This window comes from Eleutherodactylus coqui, chromosome 11 (genome assembly GCF_035609145.1).
Source record: "Eleutherodactylus coqui strain aEleCoq1 chromosome 11, aEleCoq1.hap1, whole genome shotgun sequence".
Lineage (NCBI taxonomy): Eukaryota > Metazoa > Chordata > Amphibia > Anura > Eleutherodactylidae > Eleutherodactylus > Eleutherodactylus coqui.
The window spans coordinates 136,164,587-136,188,710 of record NC_089847.1 but is presented as its reverse complement, the minus strand read 5'-3'; the positions used below and the strand labels follow the sequence as shown (position 1 = coordinate 136,188,710).

General features: G+C 49.7%; 1 protein-coding gene across 3 annotated transcripts in view; it reads right to left on the bottom strand.

The window, feature by feature from the left end:
* The window catches only part of NELL1 (neural EGFL like 1), a 674,819-nt gene that overhangs the window by 4,618 nt on the left and 646,077 nt on the right, over nucleotides 1-24,124 (bottom strand). For 2 of the 3 annotated variants that reach the window (XM_066583597.1, XM_066583598.1), the window contains 3 exons: nucleotides 23,904-24,097; nucleotides 4,578-4,754; nucleotides 2,295-2,519 (listed from right to left, as the gene is read on the bottom strand). In XM_066583597.1, coding sequence (XP_066439694.1) covers nucleotides 2,295-2,519; nucleotides 4,578-4,754; nucleotides 23,904-24,097 — 596 coding nt within the window. The remainder of the gene's footprint in view (nucleotides 1-2,294; nucleotides 2,520-4,577; nucleotides 4,755-23,903; nucleotides 24,098-24,124) is intronic. The other variant, XM_066583599.1, reaches the window with a different exon arrangement.

Sequence of the window (24,124 nt, the reverse complement as noted above, 5' to 3'; positions counted from 1 at the left end):
TGTACACAAAAATGTTCAGATCTAACTGAACTCCTCTTACTGGGGGGGCGGAAAACTGAGGCTGCAGATCTCCAACTTGCTTGCGAACGATAACGCCGCGGTCAGGGAAGCCATCTCCTCTGTACGCTGTGAGATCATGGAGTACAGCAATCAACCGTGCGTTCCCTTCCTGCCCCAAGGTGTAAATGTATGCCCTGGCTGGAAAGCAGTTTTCTCCCCAGAACGTACACTGACAGCCGGCCTTCTGCTACAGCAGCGGGGATCGGTGAGAACACTGATCCCCACTGTTAACCCCTTACATGACATGCTAAACATCAAAAGCATCATGTAAAGTGTTAAAAAGAGGGGGATGCTCCCTCTGTAATGTCATGGGCTCCCCGCTATGTAATCGCGTAGGGGGTGATGGGTTGTCAAGGCAGCCAGAAGCTAGACAATGGCATCCACCAATAATACATTGCAGTATGGAAGTGTGATCAGGATCTAGGTGATCAGTGGGGATCCTCAGCAGCGCACCCCTGCAAATTATGTATTGATCACCGCTCGGGAATCTCCCCCAATCAACTGACTGCTGGTACTACAGACAGTGCAGGCAGGAAGCAGATAGCGCTGTCCGTAGGGCATCAGCCCGGATTGGTACTGCAGGCACGACTCCCATTGAATTAAATACAACACCAAGCCGGGCCGCTGCAATAAGAACAGCACTATCTGCTGCCTGCACTGTCTACTGACAGTAGAGGCAGGGATCCTAACCAGTGGACCCCTGCTGATCATCTATCGACTGCCAATCAGCTGATTCCTGGCACCACTCTCGGTATGGACAGCACATGAAGCAGACAGCGCTGTCCATAGTGTAGTGGTCAGAGTTGGTATTGCATTGAATTTGATGGGAGCTGTACGTGCAATATCAAACTAGACTACTGCACTATGGATGGCACTATCTGCTTCCAGCAATGGCCTTACTGACAGTGGTGCTGGGAATCAACTGAACGTTGGAGGTCCAGAATGGTGGGCCGCAGCCGATCGACTACTGATGACCCATCCTGTGGAAAGTTTATCAATAGAAATCCCAGACAACCCCTTTAAGACACCACTGGTCCAGGTCCATGAGCGTGGCCCCCAGTACTGAAGCTCCTGGGCCCCTATCCACCATGTGCTATGCAGAATACTGCTATCATCTTTTGTGGCATCGGGGCCCGGCTGATAACAGAATATAAAGGTCTGTGAACAATCTAACATCCAGTTTCTAAAGCCCGGTGAAGAGACGAGGCGACCGCTCATCCATTACCGAAGCAAGCAGAATGTTTCCCTGCATCGGTCTGATCCTCTACAAGCGTAAGCTGCAATCATTTCCGTGCGTCCCGACGCGCCCCCAGCTGGAGGTCGCCCAATCAATTTTAATAATGTAGAGAATCCAGTCCGAGTCATAAATTAATCGTCTCGCGCCAACATGACCGCGGCGCCAGGCCGCCCGCTGATGTGAGTACCGTTGTAAGAGCGGCTCGTGTGATCTCCTCAGGTGTCCTAGTAAAGCGAACGCCGCAGATCACAACCGCTGTGAAAGCGCCGGTCCGCGTATGCTAATTTACTCCGCACGTGAGGCTTTATGTACATCCCACGGAGCAGACAATTACAGCAATCTTCTAAAGAGGGGGGCCGCCTCTGACGCCCCCTTATATGCTTAGCGACAACACCCCCCCAGTGGTGGACTCCCACAAACAACTCGCGATTAATATGATTATCCGATCTCCTATAAATACAAGGTAACCAGGACTGCAACATTCTGCTGTACTTTGTGTCGTTTTTTTCAAGATCTCTGTTTGCTGTCAGTGAAGAGGAACTTCCTACTTTATATCCATAGGTTAAAAACACAGGCAGACTCAACACTTCCCACAGCTGAGGCTCTGCTACAATTGTATCCATTCTAGACAATCCTCTGAGTCAAACGCATCAACAGCACAACTCTTTGTGGTAGTTTGTTACAATGTATCAGTGCAGGTGATGCAGTTATTAAAGCGCCCCTCTGCTGCCGGGGCGGGATGAGATAATAACCTGCAGTTGCTCCTCTCTGCCCTCCTCCAAACCGCTGATTCTCTGCCCTGTTTTTAGCTGTCCAAGGTGGCTGCAGTAATTTTCTGACTACCCAATGCGCACTGTGCTCTGCTGTCTGATTGGCTGGTGCTGATCATGTGAGCAGCTCTGGCCAATCAGAATGTTTTGGACTTCAAATACTTGTGTTTGGAATTTCAGGATCTTTTAGATCTCTGTCGGGAATCCTCTTTGCTCTGAGGTTTTACCTTGCATTTGCAAGTTGTACACGGAGATCCAGACATCGTCCACACGGAGCCGCTGAGTCGGGTGACGCCATGGTTGTCTTCACACGTCTTCTTGATGTCGTAGGTGATGTTATCTGCTAAACAGGGGTCGTCTACACAGTGTGGGCAACACTCGCCTTCAGACATGGCCGTATACTCACAGCTCAGAGAGGGACAGCTCAGAGGCCAACAATCCACCTCCCCGGCCTGCGGAGATAAAGGAACACTGCAAGATTGGTTACAACCCTTCATATCCCCCCCCATGGCAGTGACCCCACCCGTAATAAGGACGGACGTATCAATGGGGAAAAGAAGAGGGCAGGGTGGTCAGGAGTGGAGGAGAAGCTGGGTGGGGGGCAGAAGGGCTGGTTGTTGGACCTTCACCATTGGCAGGGAGGTGGGCATTGTGTATAGGGCAAGAGAGAGATGGCATATGCAGATGGGGCAGATCCTCAGCACTACGGAGGCCAGGTCTACCTACTGATCCTCACAGCAGTGGACGGGGAGGGCAGTGAGGGATCGGCTATAATAATTGGGGTTACACCTCCGCACACCGGTGGCATTGCTATACTTTACGGTCACAACAACTATAAAGGAAGGCTTCCAAGAGTAGCTCCACCAATGGTAGGAAGGTGGACATGGCAAGGAGAATCAGGAGGAACCAAGTGGAGAGGGGAAGTCACGGTGATGGTAAGGGGAGGGGCTTGGAGAGGAACTGGAAATAGGTACATGTCAAGGAAGGGGAGGAGCATAGAGTGCAGAGGAGGGGTTTACAGAGGGAGAACCAGGAAGTGGAGGGAGAAGCAGGACATCAAGGAAGGGGAGGAGCATAGAGAGTGCAGAGGAGGGGTTTACAGAGGGAGAACCAGGAAGTGGAGGGAGAAGCAGGACCTCAAGGAAGGGGAGGAGCTCTAACAGAGGAAACAGAAGGAGGAGCAGGATATGGAAGGAGGGATAGGGGGGAGGACCTTAGGGGAGGGACTGGAGGTAGAAAGAGGACATGAAGGAAAGGAAAAACATGAGGAATAACCAGAGGAAGGAACAGGTCATGCAGGAAGGGGCTTATAGGCAAACATGACATGACATGACATGCAGTAAATGACATGGAGGGAGGAGCTTAGAGAGGCTCTGAAGATAGAAACAGAACTTGAAGGAAGAGAAGGAACTTAAGGAGGAAGAACAGAGAGGAAAAAGAGCAAAAGAGGAAGAAACAGAAGTTGTAGGAATAGCAAGAGCGTGGGACAGAAATAATATGTACTTTAAGGGGAGGAGCTTAGGGGAGTAATGGGAGAAACAGGAAATGAAAAAAGTGGACAAACTTAGGGAGGAATGAGACTGAGAAACAGGACATACAGGAAGGGGAGGGGCATAGGGAGAGAACAAGACATACAGGAAGGGAAGGGGCAGAAGGAAGAAATACAGCGAGGAATAGGACATACCGGAAGGGGAGGGGCATAGGGAGGGAACAGGACATACAGGAAGGGGAGGGGCAGAAGGAAGAAATACAGCGAGGAATAGGACATACCGGAAGGGGAGGGGCTTAGGGAAGAAATACAGAGCCTCGTGTGGCCCAGAGTGTAAGCTCTCGCCTACGACCTGAAGGTTGCAAGGTCAATCCCAACTTAATTCAGGTAGCCGGCTCAAGGTTGACTCAGCCTTCCATCCTTCCGAGGTCGGTAAAATGAGGACCCAGCTTGGTGGGGGGGAATAAGTAATAATTACCTGAAAGCGGCGGAATAAGTTGGCGCTATACAAATACCATGATTTATTTATTTAAATATAGTGAGGAATATGACTACTGGAAGGGGAGGGGCTTGGGGAGGGAAGAGCACATACAGGGAGGGGAGGGGCTTGGGGAGGGAAGAGGGCATACAGGGAGGGGAGGGGCATAGGGAGGGAAGAGGGCATACAGGGTGGGGAGGGGCTTGGGGAGGGAAGAGGGCATACAGGGAGGGGAGGGGCTTGGGGAGGGGACAGGGTTAAGCACGGGGCTTGAGAGAAGATGCAGACTAGAAGAGTATGTTGTGGCCGGAGGTACGTCTCGCCTCGGTGCTCAGCTGGTGCTTTTGCTTTGGTGTCAGCTATAATAGTTGGGCGCACACACATAGCCGGGAGTTGGTTTCGGCCCCATGGTGACACCTGCAGCTCCTGGTGATTGGATGATGGTGACTGGTTGACTCCTGAACACACAGTCCATGGCAATGTACTAAATGACACTGTGTCAAACGCTCCGTATAACCGTCAGCAGGGTGAACCCCGTCTTACCAGGCAGCGACACTCCTGGCAGCTGAAGGTCCACTTGTCTCCGCTGTGGTAGAGTTTGCGGCCGTTTTGATCCAGGCATTGGCTGGTGACTCTGGTGTCGCACTCTGGGCAGCAGAACAGATCAACGCTCGGGTTCTGGCAGTCGCAGGCCGTCCTCCGGCAGAAGATCTTTCCATCCTGTCAGTGAAGAAAAATGCTAAATGGTGAGTTCTGCTCCACCTATATGATGAGTGTGTGGGCCGGGGGGGGGGGGGGATGGGGTGGTATCATGAATGCAGCTCTGGGTGTCAATACAGCTTAAAGGGGTTCTATCAGATTCAAATAACATGGCTAATTTCTTCCAGAAACAGCACCACACCTGTCCACAGATTGTGTCTGGTATTGCAGGTCCTGCCCAATGAAGTGAATGGAGCTATAACCTGTGGACAGAAGTGGCACTATTTTTGAAAGAAAGCTGCCATATTTTCAGGGGTGGAAGGGATGTGTATGGTACTGGTAAATTTTCCGGTGGGCTGACCGCTCTTTTGGCCAACCGCTGTGGTTAATTTTACACAGGGACGGTAGCTGTCAGTGACAAGTAGCTACATGCCAACACCGTGTATGAACACTGCAGTACCAACAGCCCAACCTGTCAGACACCCTGCCCCCTGCCAGGACCACAGCAGATCAGGGTGAGAGGTGCCAGCTGAGGGAGTTGCACTTAATGGCACGGGCACCAGGTTACTTCAGGAGGACTCTTCTTTCATGCTGATGTGCTGCTCGGAGTAGTCCCACCTCCAGGCCATGCTGATCCCGCGCCGCGCTGCGGACCTGGAGGCGTCAGGATGATCTTCTTGGAGCAGTAATGTCCTCATTAGTGCGACCTCCTCTCATCCCAACACATCCGAGCACCTCAAACATTGAAGAGGCTACAGAGCCCGCAGGAGTGCTGTGGTCCCTTTCATCAGCTGATCGGCGGGGATCCGGAGCAGCAGACCCCCAACGATCAGCTATTGATCGCCTAACCTAAGGGTAGGCCTTCTGTTTTTAAACCCTAGATAACTCTTTAACCACTTAGTGACCGTCCAGCATCGGGATTTGCATGGAGCCGATCCTGCTCCATACACACAGTAGGTAGCTGATCACAGCTGTTGGGCCTTTAAAGTCAATCTTGCAGCATTTAAATGCCGCGAATGGGGTTCAGGGTTCCTGAACACCTTCTCTCCCCACCTTCCTTCCCAGCTATGAGATCACAAGGTAGCGTTCGGTTGTCATGTATCCCTGGTCTGTCTAATAAAATACTGGCAGAAATGCCACCACATACTGCAATACTGAAGTACTGCAGTATATGGTGTGTGATCAAAGGATTGCAAGTTTAAGTATCCTATGGGACTAAAAAAAAAGTAAAAATAAGTGAACAATAAAGTTGTTTTTTTTTAATTAAAAAAATAAATAAAGGGTACTAAAAAAAACAGAAACAAAACTTTTCCAAAAAGTTTATAAAAAAAAATCTAAACAAAATAAAAAAAACCCAAAGGTATTTGGTATCGCCACATTCAAAAAAGTCCAAAATAATAGATTTATACCGTACGGTGAGCGTTGGCAGGGGAAAAAAAATACACAACACAAGAATTGCGCTTTTTTTTGTCATCCCATCTCCTAGAAAAAAAATCAATAAAAGTGATCAAACAGTCAGAGATTCTCCAAATGGTAGCGAGAGCGACTACAGGAACCCTGCAAAAAACGAGCGTCCCACAACCCATCGATGCAAAAATATAATAGTTACACAAGATGGCGGCAGAATTAAAAGTAGTGCAGAAAAAAAATTTTTAATTTGGTATCTCCGTAAACTTACTGACCCCCAGAATAAAGGTATCGGCCATTGTTTTCTAGTACATTCAATGGCACCAATGAGCAATACAACTAGTCCCGCAAAGGGGTGCGTTAAGTTCCCAATCCACCCCTGCAAAATCTCCTAATCCAGCCCGGCGCCTTTAACACGGTCAGCGGGATCTTTATAAGGTGGAAATTGTCTCCAGTTTCATAGACCGTCTTGGGAATCGCGGTCTAAATGCAATCGCGGTGCATGGTGAGGGGGAGGGGCGCACCCTCGGTTGGGTTGTGTATCTGGGAATATAATGATGTTTTCTACCCTATTGACTCGGCCGGTTATTGTGTTCGCTCGTCTCGCCCTCATTTCCTGCAGCAAATCAATTGCAAGCGGAGATAAATATATGATGATAACCATCCGCAGAGAAGCCTCCTGCGCCGATCCAGAGCAGCGGCGGCTCCAGCTCCTTGAAGGAAAGGGCGCTTCTCCTCCGGATTGATGAGGAGCCTCTTCCTACCCTTTGTGGTGTGGAGTTTTTTTCCGAATCTCTAATAATCTGCACCCTGATCAATCGGCGACATGATTCTCCGTTGGCGCTTTGAAGATCCCGATCCCCCCCCCCAACTCAGAACTTCGCTGTTATCCGTGGTAGTTGGAATAAGCTGCGGGGCAAATCGAGAGTGAACCAATTTCACATCTCATCAATTATGTGAATGAAATCTTTAAGTAGCTGTCTGCTTCTCCGACCTGTCACCGCGATACTTAGCCGCACACTGTCTCCGGAATAAGAGCGCAGGAAATAATTTTCCGTATGCCCGGGCGGCACAGGTGGCCCCGTATCAATTTAAGAAAAGGAACACTTCATTAAAAAGCTCGCAGACAGCTGTGACAGCAGCGCCGAGCAGCACCCGCCGCGCCGCCTTTATATTACTCTTTATGCCCCAGATTCCTGGATGAAGGACGCCCATATTGCGCCGGTCGCCTGCCGTAACGACTCCCGGGCTGCAGTGACAAGTCAGGAAGCACCCAGCTTTCCCCGAGGTCCCACTGCGTATCTCCAGAAGACAGATCTCCTCCCACAACATTATTGAGGAGTGTGTTTAGCCGAGGAGTTTTCAGTAATGAACACACCGGCATACGGAGGGTTAAATACGCGCTAATTATGGCAGAAACCCTCCTATAATCCGTCACGATACGCAGATATACGTTGAGCTATGGAGCCTTCCGCCAACGCCTCCTTCATGAAGGCAGCAGTTGCATCAGAGACAGAACTTGCGCAGCGTCACGGCCGGACATTATCGGAAAGACGCGCCAAACCCCATCGGTGACTACAGGCCAACACGAATGCAGGGGACAGGAGTTCCTACGGTTGGCGGCACGTGGCGACCGACCGGATAACCGCTTTTAAAATGCAGCCAACATTAGGAAAATGCAGACAGTAGCGTGGTCACCTTTTCTGACCCCACAGTAATAACGGGGACCTTAAATGGACGGCAACTTCTGGATGCAACTTCTGGATGCAACTTCTGGGTGCAACTTCTGGGTGCAACTTCTGGGTGCAACTTCTGGGTGCAACTTCTGGATACAACTTCTGCTCATCAGTCTTGTAATACACTGGCATTGCAATGTTTGTTTTACACCTGAAAATCAAAGCTGTAGTAGTGGCCAGTAGGGGGTCTCTCTTCCAGCAGCAGTGCAATCCACTGCAGGTTGTTAGGCATTTGGCTTCTCTAATAACATAGGACAATGCTAGTTACTATATGCAACAGAGGGGCGGGCATTCAAATGCTGTGTTGCAGCTGATTGGAGCTGGACTATGCAAGGCAGCATGGGAGGGGAAGTCCTGGTCAGTCAGGACAGAATGGCGGCTTAGGTTACATCCCCGCCTGGAAGTGTGATGGGAAACAGCAGGATGGCAATAGGAAACTCTACATGGAAAACTGAATGGATTAAAGAGCTCAAACTGGGTGCACATAGCAGGTGCCCTTTAAGGGTGGCGCTGGGCCTTATAAGAGCTGCTATGGGGGTTGGACCACAATTGCCTTTTATCACCTACTGATCAGTTTTTCACCACCCATCCTATGAAAGGCATAGGATGGGTGGTGAACGTCTGATCAGTGGGGGTCTAACTGCTAAGACCCCCACCAATCCCAAGAACTTGAGTCCCGTGTCCCCCTCTCTAGCTTACTGTGGGATCACTGCACCCCTCCACAGAGAGGAGATTGAACAGAGTGGCGACCTTGTATGTGCCTGAGATGGGCAACACCTTGTACTCGGCTATTTCGGTCAGCCCCATTGAAATGAATATAGCGGTGTCCCACATGCAAGGCCGCCACTCCATTCAATCAGACATCACTGCAGGTAGGACCCTTGTTCTGGAGATTGGTGGGGGTCGCACTGATCAGACATGTCAATTGTCCTATGGATAGGTGATAAGTCTATTGTGGTACACCCTACATGAGGATCAGAGCTGGAAACCAAGACATCACCTTCAAACTTAAAGAGGTTGTCCAGTTGTAAACGATTGATGGCCTATCCATAGGATAGACTATTAGCAGTAGATCGGCAGAGGTTCACTGTCTGGGACCCCCACAGATCAGCTGTGTGCCAGGCCGGTATGCCCATGCACTGAGCTGATTTCTGCATGAAGCAGAGGGCTCTGTTCTCTCTGCAGTGGCCAGATCTGGTATCATAGGCACAGTTTACATTCACTTCAATGGGCCCTTTGCCTGCTATACCAAGCCTGGCCACTGCGGTGGGAACGGAGCTGTCTGCTTCTTGCAAAAATTAGCTCAGTGCACAAGCTCACCAACAAGTGGACCCCTGCCGATCTATTATTGATGATCTATCATAGGGATAGGCCATTATTAGTTTACAACTGGACAATCCCTTTAAACGTCTCCAGTATTCTTGGCCAATCAGGCTTTATAGCAACTTATCCAACATCTGCACTGCAACATTGTTACATTTTGTGTGATGGGGAGGAGAAGCCGTGTATACCGTGTATGGAGGCGCAGTCTGTGTATAAGCCGTGTATACCGTGTATGGAGGCGCAGTCTGTGTATACCGTGTATGGAGGCGCAGTCTGTGTATAAGCAGTGTATACCGTGTATGGAGGCGCAGTCTGTGTATAAGCAGTGTATACCGTGTATGGAGGTGCAGCCTGTGTATAAGCCGTGTATACCGTGTATGTAGGCGCAGTCTGTGTATAAGCCATGTATGAAGGTGCAGCCTGTCTATAAGACGTGTATACCGTGTATGGAGGTGCAGCCTATGTATAAGCCATGTATACCGTGTATGGAGGTGCAGCCTGTCTATAAGCCGTGTATACCGTGTATGGAGGTGCAGCCTGTGTATAAGCCGTGTATGGAGGTGCAGCCTGTCTATAAGCCGTGTATACCGTGTATGGAGGTGCAGCCTGTGTATAAGCCGTGTATACCGTGTATGGAGGTGCAGCCTGTGTATAAGCCGTGTATACCGTGTATGGAGGTGCAGCCTGTGTATAAGCCCTGTATACCGTGTATGGAGGTGCAGCCTGTCTATAAGCAGTGTATACCGTGTATCGAGGTGCAGCCTGTGTATAAGCTGTGTATGGAGGTGCAGCCTGTCTATAAGCAGTGTATACCGTGTATGGAGGTGCAGCCTGTCTATAAGCCGTGTATACCGTGTATACCGTGTATGGAGGTGCAGCCTGTGTATAAGCCGTGTATGGAGGTGCAGCCTGTGTATAAGCCGTGTATACCGCGTATGGAGGTGCAGCCTGTGTATAAGCCGTGTATACCGCGTATGGAGGTGCAGCCTGTGTATACCGCGTATGGAGGTGCAGCCTGTGTATACCGCGTATGGAGGTGCAGCCTGTGTATAAGCCGTGTATACCGTGTATGGAGGTGCAGCCTGTGTATACCGCGTATGGAGGTGCAGCCTGTGTATAAGCCGTGTATACCGCGTATGGAGGTGCAGCCTGTGTATAAGCCGTGTATGCCGTGTATGGAGGTGCAGCCTGTGTATAAGCCGTGTATACCGTGTATGGAGGTGCAGCCTGTGTATAAGCCCTGTATACCGTGTATGGAGGTGCAGCCTGTGTATAAGTCGTGTATACCGTGTATGGAGGTGCAGTCTGTGTATAAGCCGTGTATACTGTGTATGGAGGTGCAGCCTGTGTATAAGCCGTGTATGGAGGTGCAGCCTGTGTATACCGTGTATGGAGTTGCAGCCTGTGTATACCGTGTATGGAGGTGCAGCCTGTGTATAAGCCCTGTATACCGTGTATGGAGATGCAGCCTGTGTATAAGCCCTGTATACCGTATATGGAGGTGCAGCCTGTGTATAAGCCGTGTATACCGCGTATGGAGATGCAGCCTGTGTATAAGCCGTGTATACCGCGTATGGAGGTGCAGCCTGTGTATAAGCCGTGTATACTGTGTATGGAGGTGCAGCCTGTGTATAAGCCGTGTATACCGTGTACGGAGGTGCAGCCTGTGTATAAGCCGTGTATGCCGTGTATGGAGGTGCAGCCTGTGTATAAGCCGTGTATACCGCGTATGGAGATGCAGCCTGTGTATAAGCCGTGTATGCCGTGTATGGAGGTGCAGCCTGTGTATAAGCCGTGTATACTGTGTATGGAGGTGCAGCCTGTGTATAAGCCGTGTATGGAGGTGCAGCCTGTGTATACCGCGTATGGAGGTGCAGCCTGTCTATAAGCCGTGTATACCGTGTATGGAGGTGCAGCCTGTGTATACCATGTATGGAGGTGCAGCCTGTGTTTAAGCCCTGTATACCGTGTATGGAGGTGCAGCCTGTGTATAAGCCCTGTATACCGTGTATGGAGATGCAGCCTGTGTATAAGCCCTGTATACCGTATATGGAGGTGCAGCCTGTGTATACCGTGTATGGAGGTGCAGCCTGTGTATAAGCCGTGTATACTGTGTATGGAGGTGCAGCCTGTGTATAAGCCCTGTATACCGTGTATGGAGGTGCAGCCTGTGTATAAGCCCTGTATACCGTATATGGAGGTGGAGCCAGTGTATACCGTGTATGGAGGTGCAGCCTGTGTATAAGCCGTGTATGCCGTGTATGGAGGTGCAGCCTGTGTATAAGCCGTGTATACCGTGTATGGAGGTGCAGCCTGTGTATAAGCCGTGTATACCGCGTATGGAGGTGCAGCCTGTGTATACCGCGTATGGAGGTGCAGCCTGTGTATAAGCCCTGTATACCGTGTATGGAGGCGCAGTCTGTGTATAAGCCGTGTATGGAGGTGCAGCCTGTATATAAGCCCTGTATACCGTGTATGGAGGTGCAGCCTGTGTATAAGCCCTGTATACCGTGTATGGAGATGCAGCCTGTGTATAAGCCCTGTATACCGTATATGGAGGTGCAGCCTGTGTATACCGTGTATGGAGGTGCAGCCTGTGTATAAGCCGTGTATACCGCGTATGGAGGTGCAGCCTGTGTATAAGCCGTGTATACCGTGTACGGAGGTGCAGCCTGTGTATAAGCCGTTTATACTGTGTATGGAGGTGCAGCCTGTGTATAAGCCGTGTATACCGTGTACGGAGGTGCAGCCTGTGTATAAGCCGTGTATGCCGTGTATGGAGGTGCAGCCTGTGTATAAGCCGTGTATACCGCGTATGGAGATGCAGCCTGTGTATAAGCCGTGTATGCCGTGTATGGAGGTGCAGCCTGTGTATAAGCCGTGTATACTGTGTATGGAGGTGCAGCCTGTGTATAAGCCGTGTATACCGTGTATGGAGGTGCAGCCTGTGTATAAGCCGTGTATACCGTGTATGGAGGTGCAGCCTGTGTTTAAGCCCTGTATACCGTGTATGGAGGTGCAGCCTGTGTATAAGCCCTGTATACCGTGTATGGAGATGCAGCCTGTGTATAAGCCCTGTATACCGTGTATGGAGGTGCAGCCTGTGTATACCGTGTATGGAGGTGCAGCCTGTGTATAAGCCGTGTATACTGTGTATGGAGGTGCAGCCTGTGTATAAGCCCTGTATACCGTATATGGAGGTGCAGCCTGTGTATACCGTGTATGGAGGTGCAGCCTGTGTATAAGCCGTGTATGCCGTGTATGGAGGTGCAGCCTGTGTATACCGTGTATGGAGGTGCAGCCGGTGTATAAGCCGTGTATGGAGATGCAGCCTATGTATAAGCCGTGTATACCGCGTATGGAGGTGCAGCCTGTCTATAAGCCGTGTATACCGCGTATGGAGGTGCAGCCTGTCTATAAGCCGTGTATACCGTGTATGGAGGTGCAGCCTGTGTATAAGCCCTGTATACCGTGTATGGAGGTGCAGCCTGTCTATAAGCCGTGTATACCGTGTATGGAGGTGCAGCCTGTGTATACCGCGTATGGAGGTGCAGCCGGTGTATAAGCCCTGTATACCGTGTATGGAGGTGCAGCCTGTCTATAAGCCGTGTATGCCGTGTATGGAGGTGCAGCCTGTGTATACCGCGTATGGAGGTGCAGCCGGTGTATAAGCCCTGTATACCGTGTATGGAGGTGCAGCCTGTCTATAAGCCGTGTATGCCGTGTATGGAGGTGCAGCCTGTGTATACCGCGTATGGAGATGCAGCCTATGTATAAGCCGTGTATACCGCGTATGGAGGTGCAGCCTGTCTATAAGCCGTGTATACCGCGTATGGAGGTGCAGCCTGTCTATAAGCCGTGTATACCGTGTATGGAGGTGCAGCCTGTGTATAAGCCCTGTATACCGTGTATGGAGGTGCAGCCTGTCTATAAGCCGTGTATACCGTGTATGGAAGTGCAGCCTGTGTATAAGCCGTGTATGGAGATGCAGCCTATGTATAAGCCGTGTATACCGCGTATGGAGGTGCAGCCTGTCTATAAGCCGTGTATACCGTGTATGAAGGTGCAGCCTGTGTATAAGCCCTGTATACCGTGTATGGAGGTGCAGCCTGTGTATACCATGTATGGAGGTGCAGCCTGTGTATAAGCCCTGTATACCGTGTATGGAGGTGTAGCCTGTGTATAAGCCCTGTATACCGTGTATGGAGGTGCAGCCTGTGTATAAGCCCTGTATACCATGTATGGAGGTGCAGCCTGTGTATAAGCCCTGTATACCGTGTATGGAGGTGCAGCCTGTGTATAAGCCCTGTATACCGTGTATGGAGGTGCAGCCTGTCTATAAGCCGTGTATACCGTGTATGAAGGTGCAGCCTGTCTATAAGCCGTGTATACCGTGTATGAAGGTGCAGCCTGTGTATAAGCCATGTATGAAGGTGCAGCCTGTCTATAAGCCCTGTATACCGTGTATGGAGGTGCAGCCTGTGTATACCATGTATGGAGGTGCAGCCTGTGTATAAGCCCTGTATACCGTGTATGGAGGTGTAGCCTGTGTATAAGCCCTGTATACCGTGTATGGAGGTGCAGCCTGTGTATAAGCCCTGTATACCATGTATGGAGGTGCAGCCTGTGTATAAGCCCTGTATACCGTGTATGGAGGTGTAGCCTGTGTATAAGCCCTGTATACCGTGTATGGAGGTGCAGCCTGTGTATAAGCCCTGTATACCGTGTATGGGGGTGCAGCCTGTGTATAAGCCCTCTATACCGTGTATGGAGGTGCAGCCTGTGTATAAACCCTGTATGGAGGTGCAGCCTGTGTATATTCTGTACGCTCTGCAATAACTGTCATAATCGCTCTGTAGATTGCGATATTCACTGTGATGCACGGACTACAACTCCCATCCTCCTCCCTCTACATGGATGTCTGCTCACCCCCTGCTGGTGAGCGCGGTGCGGACGCCCTTCCCTTACTAGTTTCTGCAGCATCAGCGCTCTCGCCTATATGAACATACACATAGGGATTAATTATTTTGGCGCCGTCTCTCCAGGTGTCGCTTCGCTGTACAATCCTACATGAACCAGTGACTAATGATTCTCTGCAGCCCGAGGCTTATTATCTGCTGTGCAACTACAAATCTCAGCATGCTGCCCTCATGCACGCTGCCCGCAATTAGATTTGCACCCCGCAGCTCCCATAGAAACAACTGACCACACAGCATTCTGTACCCGTCAGTCCCTTCCCTGAAATACTCTGTGCTGCCGGGGATCCTATTATTTCCACTATGTACCAGTGTCTGTGATCTCCCTTCTCTCTGCTCTCCTCTGCATAGCATACCTCTCCACTTTCAAAGACTCCTGCAATGTTTTTTTACATTAAAGGGAGTTGTCCAGTTGTAAACTCTTGATGGACCACCATCGAGATCATTGGTGACGTTGTATAGGACCCCCCCCCCCCCAGCGATCAGCTGTTTACTGGGCCCCTGCACTGAGCTAATTTTTACAGGAAGCAGACAGCTCTGTTCTTACTGTAGTGGCCAGCTTTGGTATTGCAGGCATTGAAATGAATGGGAACTTGGACTGCAATACCAAGTCTGGCCACTGCAGTAAGAACGGAGCTGTCTGCTTCCTCCAGAAATCAGCTCAATGCACGAGCCTGCAGAAGTACTGATGACTGACCCCATTGATCTACTATTGAGTATATCCACCTGAGGATAGGCCAACAATAGTTAACAACTGGACCAGCCCTTTAAGCCATGCCCTTAACCACGTCCATACATGCCCAATGCTGCCTTGTCCCCTTTGTGCCTCCGCACATTAATACTGCCCTGTTCACAGTAGTGATGCCCCTAAGTGAGAAGCTCAGTGCTTCCAACTTCCCTGGCAAAGCTGAGCAGGCAGATGACATAGCTGAGCACGGCTTTGCCCCTTGACCCCGCACTATGCCCGCCCTGAACTTGCTGCTTTCTTCTGTTCTGCTCCAGATTCTGGGCAGTGGTGTCTTGGGACGAGCAGCTGAGCAGAGGGACATGTTAGGATAGGGACTCCCTCTCCATCCTGTGCCAGCGGTTCTGCAATGCCACTGCCAGCGTCATACATGGGCATGTGGGCAGCAGGAACCACAAGATGATTGATGGAAGCTGATGGCTCAGCTGTATCTGCGGCCTAAGGACACAAATAGAGGGGAAATCAGGCTATCCGGCATGCCTCCAGGGACAGTACCCGAAATCTGGGACGGTCCCGCTAGATCTGGCATGGTTGGCAGACATGTGACACTGCATTTCTGTCCTCGCCAACTTCCTCATGAATGAACAGATCATCGCCTCCTGAAATACTCTGCAGTGGGGATCCTGCTCCTACCGTACTTACAAGTGTCCTCCCAGTTTCCCATAATCTATCACCATGTAACTACCCTCTTACACTCAGTCCTACCCTCAACAGTATTGTAGAATTGTAGCTGCCTTCACCCACCACTAGGGGGAGCTATGCACTGCACTGAAAAGGAACTGTATAAAGCTCAATGCAGAGAGCTCCCCCTTGTGGTGGCTAAAGTGCAATGGAAGCAGTTCAGTGCCAGCTGTCATGCCCTGCCTCAATATGCCACTAGTAACTACTTTCACAGGCCAAATACCCACCAGGACTCAATCAACATTACTCTGCGCGGTCTCTTGCATTGCAAGGTCATGTCGTATTAGAAGCCTTCCTCTTAATGAGCCTCCTAGCATGATGTCTGCATTATCCTAAGCCGATCTATAATATTGCCGGCGCGTTTCAGGACGATTCGTGAACTGTTAAACACCCGCCCGCAGCCTGTCCTCCTGGTACACGTGGCATATGGTGCTCTGTCTATCTGCAGATGGCTGGGTTGGATAAGGTCAACGCTAAAGCAATATCCCCGCCGTCATTACCTGCCACGTTCCCTCCATTCTCGGCGCGCTCAATTACTATCATCTCCAATATTCACAGCTATAATCATGGCGGAGGTATTACCTGTCATTACCCAGGCTGCCGCAGCGACAGGTGCGCAGCCCTCGTCCCCCGGCTAATAACCGGCACAATATTAATGCTCGTCACAATAAAAGTTCACAAAAAGCTGATAAACTGCTAAGTAGCGGGCGGCAGAGGAAGGCATTCCAGAGGATTTACTGCACTTGGAGAGGGAGACGCGCTCTTGCTCGGGTTGTGTTGTTTTCCTGTTCTAGCAATGGGACGTGGGTATAAAACGCGTCTTGTAATTTATTTATGAAGCTAAATTAGCGGGTGAACGTTGAGAAGAAGGAGCCGTAAATTATAAGGGTGATTACAAATGACTCGCTCATTGATTCCCAACTGCTAAACGCTCAATCATTATTAATGCTGTTACCATTCCTCCCTGCGAATGTTGGCAGTCTCTGCCCGCTCCCCTGTGAAATCCTAAAGCGTGCAGCGCCCGTGCGTTTACGTTGGAACGACTTAAAGCCGCAGCGTCCAAATCCAGCTAAGCCGTGCGCTGGGGGCTTAAAGAGTCACTCCCAGCAAATCCAATGTCCTTACTGAGCCGAAAAAAGGGCCAAACAATAGAATAGTGCAAAGAAAGAAAGGAGACCCGTGTGTATATATATATACACCCAATGTAAAAGTAGCCAACAATGTACAAAACGATACAAAACATGTAAATAGAAGAGCAGAGATAAAAGCATCTAAAGCCTCGACAGAAAAATCCCCAAAACATCCGAAACACCAGAACAACAATGGAGGACAGAAAAAACAAGGTGCTGCGAGGGGCGCTGATAAGTCTTTGGCTTTGTCTTCTCTTGTTGTTTCTATGGTAACGAATGTTACATCACAGGAAAGCCTTATGTGTCTAATATATGTGTTTGTAGCTTATGGCCACAGCGATCTCGGTACGCGGGAAAACAAAATGGCGGAGTCTAAGACGATATTCACAGCCAATGAGAGCAGAGGAGGGATAAAGTCGGCGCAGGATATTCCTGGTGATATGTGGCAGACATTCCAGACTGATAAGAACTTCCTGGGCCGACCGGTCACTATAGATGAGACCTGGATTTATGTGTATGACCCCGATACCAAGGAGCAGTCAGAGTTGAGGCCCAGTGGTCCTCAGCCACTAAGGTGATGGCGTCTGTGTACAGATATATACAGCCACCACTAGGGGGAGCTCACTACATACAGATATATACAGCCACCACTAGGGGGAGCAGTCAGAGTGGAGGCCCAGGTGGTTCTCAGCCACTAAGGTGATGGCGTCTGTGTTCTGGGATAAGGAGGGCATGCTGCTAGTGGACGACCTTCACAATGGTTCCACCATCAATGCAAGGGATTACATTGAACTTTTGGACGAATTGCAGGCAGCTCTGAAGGCCAAAAGGCGCGGCAAGCTGTCCAAAGGAATCTTGTTCCTGCAAGACAACGCCTCCGCTCACACCGCACAAGCGACCACGGCAAAACTGGTGGAGCTAGGCCTCCAGCTGGTTGACCACCCACCTTATCCACCAGATCTAACTCCTTCAGACTATCATCTATTTCCAAACCTGAAGAAACACCTCAAGGGGACCACATGTCACCCCATTTCTGATGCCATGGCTGCTACGGATGACTGGTCTGAGGCACAACCGAAATCCTTCTTTTTGCAGGGCTTACAGAACTTGGAATCCCGATGTAAGAAGTGTGTTGGCATCAGTGGAGAGGATGTGGGGGAAATGGAAAGTGTCATCTTCCTATCTCGTTTCTTTCTGTGTAAAGCCAAAGACTTAGTAGCAGCCCCTCGTAAACTGTAATACGGATAGGATGGGATGGCTATAGGAAAGACCTCTAAAAGTCCACTATCGCATGATGTGAACTTGATGATGCCATGAAGAAAGATAAGAGCCGTATGGTGTACTGAGCCGTGCAAGCAGAGGAAGAATGGCAAACATAATAAAGAGGCGTATCGAATATAAAAAAAAGCCTGCAGGCCTTTTTGTGCACCACACTTTGACCCCTTTGCGTGACCTTTGGTGGATGATTTTGGTGTCATTAGATTCGTGAGATCCTCGCCACTGCTGTAAAATCCTAACATTTGGGTTTGATACATTGATTGAGTGACTGTCAGGCCAGGTCAAAGTTCCTATGTCAAGTCTAGCGGCGCTGTTGTGCTTCCGCCAACAGCACCGCTAGGGAGAGTCAGGCCTCCTTCAAACAGGCCATGGCAAGCCGTGGCATGGGATCGCAATATTCTCAATGGGGCCAGAGCTGCTGCCACCGGCCCCATAGAAAACAATGGACGATATTGCAAAAAGAAAGGATATGTTGCGATTTTTTTTTTTCTCCCCTGCATAGCATTGCAACCCGGTACCATGAAGGGAAACATTGCAAATGTGAATGACCCCATTTTATGTTTGCGTAGTGAACATCTCATCAATCTAGTAACCATTAAAGAGCATACCAATCCATAGGACTGTCACAGAGAAGAGGTTCTCCATGTATATCGCTATGGGTAGCTTCATCAGGGAGCAAAAGGGGCCAAGCATGACACAGGGATTCTCTCTACGGCGTTTTTGAATCTCCTCACGTTATTTATGAAATCATCTATGGTTAGAAACAAAAATAGGAAGCAGCATGTCAACCATGGAGAGAAGTAGAGGTGTTGCTATTCACTGCCAGGAGGAGTACTCCAAGCACATTTCCATCCTATATATGCATCTGTCACGAATGCAGGCCATGCTGTTATATATACGTACACGTAGGACAAAAGTCTTCCAAACCCACCGATGAAAGCATATTCGTCTTGCATCTGTAAAGGGGGTCTCCTGACCGCATGGCAACAGATGATGTCGGGGAAAGAAGGATCTAAAGTGTTTAATTTCAGTGCCCGATCCTTTTGTCTCCCCTGGATATAAGCTGCTGAACCACAGCGGTCCGTCTGCTGCTCTCTCCGCTGCCCTTGTGGAAAACATGAACACCTGACCAAACCAAATGTTTCTGTATGTGTCTGGGGGGGGGGGGAGTCGGGGGAAATAGCTGTCGGTAGAGCGAGCATCCATGTGTAGGGGGGAGTCGGGGGGAAATAGCTGTCAGTAGAACGAGTGTCCATGTGTAGGGGGGAGTCAGGGAAATAGCTGTCAGTAGAGCGAGCATCCATGTGTAGGGGGGAGTCGGGGAAATAGCTGTCAGTAGAGCGAGCGTCCATGTGTGGGGGGGGGAAGTTGGGGGAAATAACTGTCAGTAGAATGAGCATTCATATGTATGGGGGGAGTTGGGGAAATAGCTGTGGGTAGAACGAGCGCCCATGTATATGGGGGGAGTGGGGGGACGTAGCTCTCGGTGGAGCGTTGACGTGTATGGTCTGGCGCACTCCCCAGCAGAGGCGTACAGTTTGCCGCTCTCTTATTTTTGGTCCTGTCAGTCACTGTTAAACTTTGAAAGTGTTGGATATCAACTTCGTCTCGGAGAGTATTTTTATCTCCCATCCGCTTCCCGTCGGTTCTCGCCGCTTCCTCGCCATTCTCATTGACACAGCTGTGTTGTCGATTCCAAAATAGAAATCTGCATATTAAGCTAATCTGTAAAGTGTCAGGTATAAATCATTGCAGGTTGGAGATTTGCTTCTTTTGAAACAGACACCCCAAAGTAATGTGCAGAAAATGGCGCTGCAGGTGTCGGGCGCCCGGGTGTTCACATTTGCATATCCCATTTATTTCTCCTATCCATTCGTATCACAGCATTATCGTGAATCATGTGCAAACTTATGGAAACCTGAAGGATAAATCATCCGTAATGGAAGACTCCACTCTGAGGGGTGCGCTCTCTGCAAATCCCCATCATAATTTCTATTACTGGGGGTTCACTTCATGCCTGGGCTCTGCAAACCTTCCCGGTGGTCTCACAGAAGCCAAGGGCACAAGTGCCATAAAGGCCGCCCCTGCTATAGAAAACATGGGACCCGGATGAGGTTGGCAGCGTACTTGTCAATCCTAATGGGAAGACCTCTCCCCAAAATAGGTAAGGGAGGAGAGAGGGGGTCATACAGCGCTCCTCTTCTATAGGGGATGAGCAGCAAGTACTCTAGCACCACCATAGAGGGAAGGCACAAGGACTATATAGTATTGCTATGGAGTCCCTGGAGAGAGGGAGACCATTCCAGGTTGGTCTGATCCCCATCTTCATGATTATGGTCTCCACAGAGGCTGTGATTGTCAAAGAAGTGAAATATGGACTCCTGTGCATTGGTTGTGTTTGCAGCTGCACTATCAGAAGCGGCCTGCGGGCAGGAGTGGTGCTGTTTAGCTAATACTGTTGTGGAGTTATGCCTTGTTAAAACTGTAAGCAAATCTATATGGAGGGGGATATTGCTGTTCTCTACTTAAGGAGGCCAACAAGTGCCAGCTCCCTATGAATGGTAGAGGGAAACAATTGTGGATCCTTCATGATCAAAAAAAACATTGAATGAAGGGAAACAACTCCTCACCAAAAGGGGTCGGAGGAGGATGTCAGGAATGGTTCTGAGCTGCACAGTCAGCTGAATACAACGCTGGAGCTCCAACTAACGTGTCCGAACGCACAACTCGCCGTTCCTTATTGCGGATGGGCTATAACAGCAGACAAGACATTCAACAATAACAGCGTCATTGTGTCCAAGAAACAAAGGTAAGACTCCAGCGCGCAAAAGAGCGCAAAACTTGTATCAATGAGCAGCGGAAAAACATCTCCTGGTCAGATGGGTGCAGATTTCTGATGCTGATGGGAGGTCAGAATTTGGCACAAGCAGCATGAATCGCTGACCCCTTCCTGTCAGCCGGTCAGAACATGTCAGCACCACCATCTAATCTGCGGCAACTACAAGAAACTCCCTGTCCGCAGGGGCCGATATTACTGCAGAACCATTTCATCACCGAGTTGGATCTACATCATGATGAACTGCTCGAAGGCCGAAGGAGTCCAAGGCTTATAAATGGGTCTAGTAAAGGGGCGGTCGGTGTGTGCTGTAATACAGGAGTTCTTTCTATATTCTCTGACTGTAGATGCCCACTTGTCTCCACGACACGATGTAACATTATTTCTTCTTTATTGTATCGCTGAGTTTCTGTTTGTTTATAAACAAAGATCTTCCCTGATATAATGTAACATCACAGAACCTCCCTGTGGAGCCGCAGCGTTCCTATAATGACACGCATTCTCTATCCTGCAAGAGCTGGACGACCCTACTACCGCCGCACAGAACACAGACCTGGTCAGCAGCACAACCAGCCATAGAGCTGCATGCAAAGTCACCGAGATCCGGAGCATACAGGTCAAAACGGGTAAAACGCCTTGACAAAAACCTGCGGGGCCCAAACCTCGTATGTAAGGGGGGAATAAAGGTATTTTATACTTTTGCACCTACTCTGCAGTCATGTGTACTTTTTTTTAACCCCTTCGTGGTACTGGTGAGTCCAGATCCTACGTGCAGGAATTGCCCCAAGTCTCTGCTATTTGAGCGCCCTAGTTGCCCTCGTCTGTAGGACTAATGCACGCCGCTGTAGGGTAGCCGGGCACACGGCTCCTGGCTATGCTGGCATCATGCTGGCACACCTTCCTCCCGGTAGTTCTAAATGAACTACATTTTAGCAATTACTGCGAGCAACTTGGGCAAATCTTTCTGCAGGAGAGGGAAGAAAATAAGCGCTCGGGTCTCCTCAAACCATACGATGCCTGGAGGAGCCCAAGTGACACCACATCCAGCCGACGGTGCCAGCAGAACAAGAGGGGGGATTTGTAGATGACTTCCCATCCGCTGCTCCTATATACACGGGGGCGGTAATACTCACTGCTCAGGGTGTGGACACAACATACTGGGTGACAGCCGGAAGATGGCTTCACGGCTCTATCATTAGACGTGCTAATATAATTATGAAGCTACCTCTTTATGTACGCCGCGTATATACTGAGCTATGCGTCTCCATGTTTACAACTTTTAACCCCTTCAGGACCAGAGATCTTCCCTTTTGTCTTTTCCTCCCAAGGGCCATAACTTTGATATCTTATACCCCTGCTGTATGGGAGCTTGCCTTTTTTTGCAGGATGAGATGTATTTTTTTATTTGTAGCATATAATGTACCGAAAAAGGTAACATTTTTTTCAAGTGGGGAGAAAGCTAAAAGAAATGCAATTGCGCCATTTTTTTAGGGGGGGGGGGGGAGATGTTTACACAGTGTTCACAGTGCAATAAACCTAACATATGGGCTTTGTTCTCCGGGTCAGGATGATTGGGGTGATGCTAAATTTATATAGGTTTTTTTTTAAATAAGTTTTTTTCTAATTTTAAAAAGTAAATACAACTTTTTTCTTGCTCTCCATCGCCGTGTTCTGTAACTTGGAGCTTTTGAATTGTTTTGCCGATTGGGCTTTGCGAGGACTTGTATTTTGCAGTCCCCACAGGGAACCTTCACTTACATTCAGTTGATCGCTTGTACTACACACTGCAATACTATGAAGACCTGGGGGCCTGCAGTAGGCTCCAGGCTGCCATATCAGCCCATTGTAGCCCTGACTGCATCGAGGGGGGTGCCCATTGTGCAGCTTTGCCCACAGCTTCTAAACCATTAACTGCCACGATCCAAGCTAACCTGGGCAAGTTTTACACAGGAGTTCTGTCCGATAGCAACATGGAAGGAAGTCGTGTGTGAGGCTGCCTGTCCACGGGCGTTGCAATATCCCGCACCAGATCTCCACCGCGGGAGCCGCCGCCAGGCATCAGGAGCCAGCTGACAGACGGTGAGCCTATCTGACAGATAGGCTCACCGCGGCAATTCGCAGCATGCTGCGATTTGCCGGCTGTGAGTGGAGAATCGCTGGGATTCTCCGCTCGTGGACGGGGGCTGCGCTCTCTATAGCAACGCTATGGAAAGCATTCACTGTGTTCCCCGCAGCCGAATTATCGCTGCAGGGAACGCAATGCAAACCCGCCCGTGGACAGGAGCCTTCATAACGCATCCATTTTGGTGTGTTTGTTCACAATAGCCATTGTTCTCTCGCAGCGATGTTGTGAGACTGAGAAATCTCTGCATGTCCGATTTTTGGGCGATTCCTCATAAGGAATTGCCCGTTATTTCCGATAGGATTTGTTTTTTAAGAAATCCCATCACCGTTTCGTACCGTGCGATTTACATGCAAGTGCGATGCAATATTGACCATTGGACGCACTTGCGGTTTTCTTCACATGCGTGAAAAACGTAAAAATCCCAATGACACAGATGCAAGGGGGTGCGTTTTTAAGCAGCTTCCAGAATTGTAATTTCACAAGCGCAGTAATGGTCTGAGTTTTTCGTAGCAATATCGCGCTTGCCCGTGCGAATGCTATCAGCAGTACTCAGAAACAGCCACGGGGTATGAGACGGTCTGGTCTCCTGGGCCGCGCCATTCACCCTTCATGACCTACATTAAACAAACCTGTGACTCGTGTTATTCTGTTTCATGGCTCTCCTATAGATTAGCAAAAATAAGGGACAGAGGGCAGTTTGCTACAATGTATCAGTGCAGGTAACCTGTATCAGTCTGACGTTCAGACTGTGTAGCTCGCAGAGGATTGTCTGCATTGGATACAACTGTAGCAAACGGCTGTGAGAAGGTTTGCACTGTTTTTTCATCCTCTGGGCATAGCATGAATGTTGTCATTCACTGACAGCAAGCAGAAAGCCTTGGAAGAACAGTAATACTTTATGAACAGTGTCAGCTGCTGCTGTTCTGGATTTACCTTGCAAGAACATACAGAACATCTGTCTTCTTTCAGGGTCCACACTTGGCCGTTGCGCTTCAGCCCTCCTTCATGAGGACAGTCACCCGTACACGACGGTCCAGACGGACAAAGACAGTCGAAGCCGCCCTCTAAGTTGACGCAAGCCGAATCATTCCAGCAGGTGTGAGTCCTCAAGGCGCATTCATCAATATCTGCAAAAACAAAGTGGATTTCAGTCA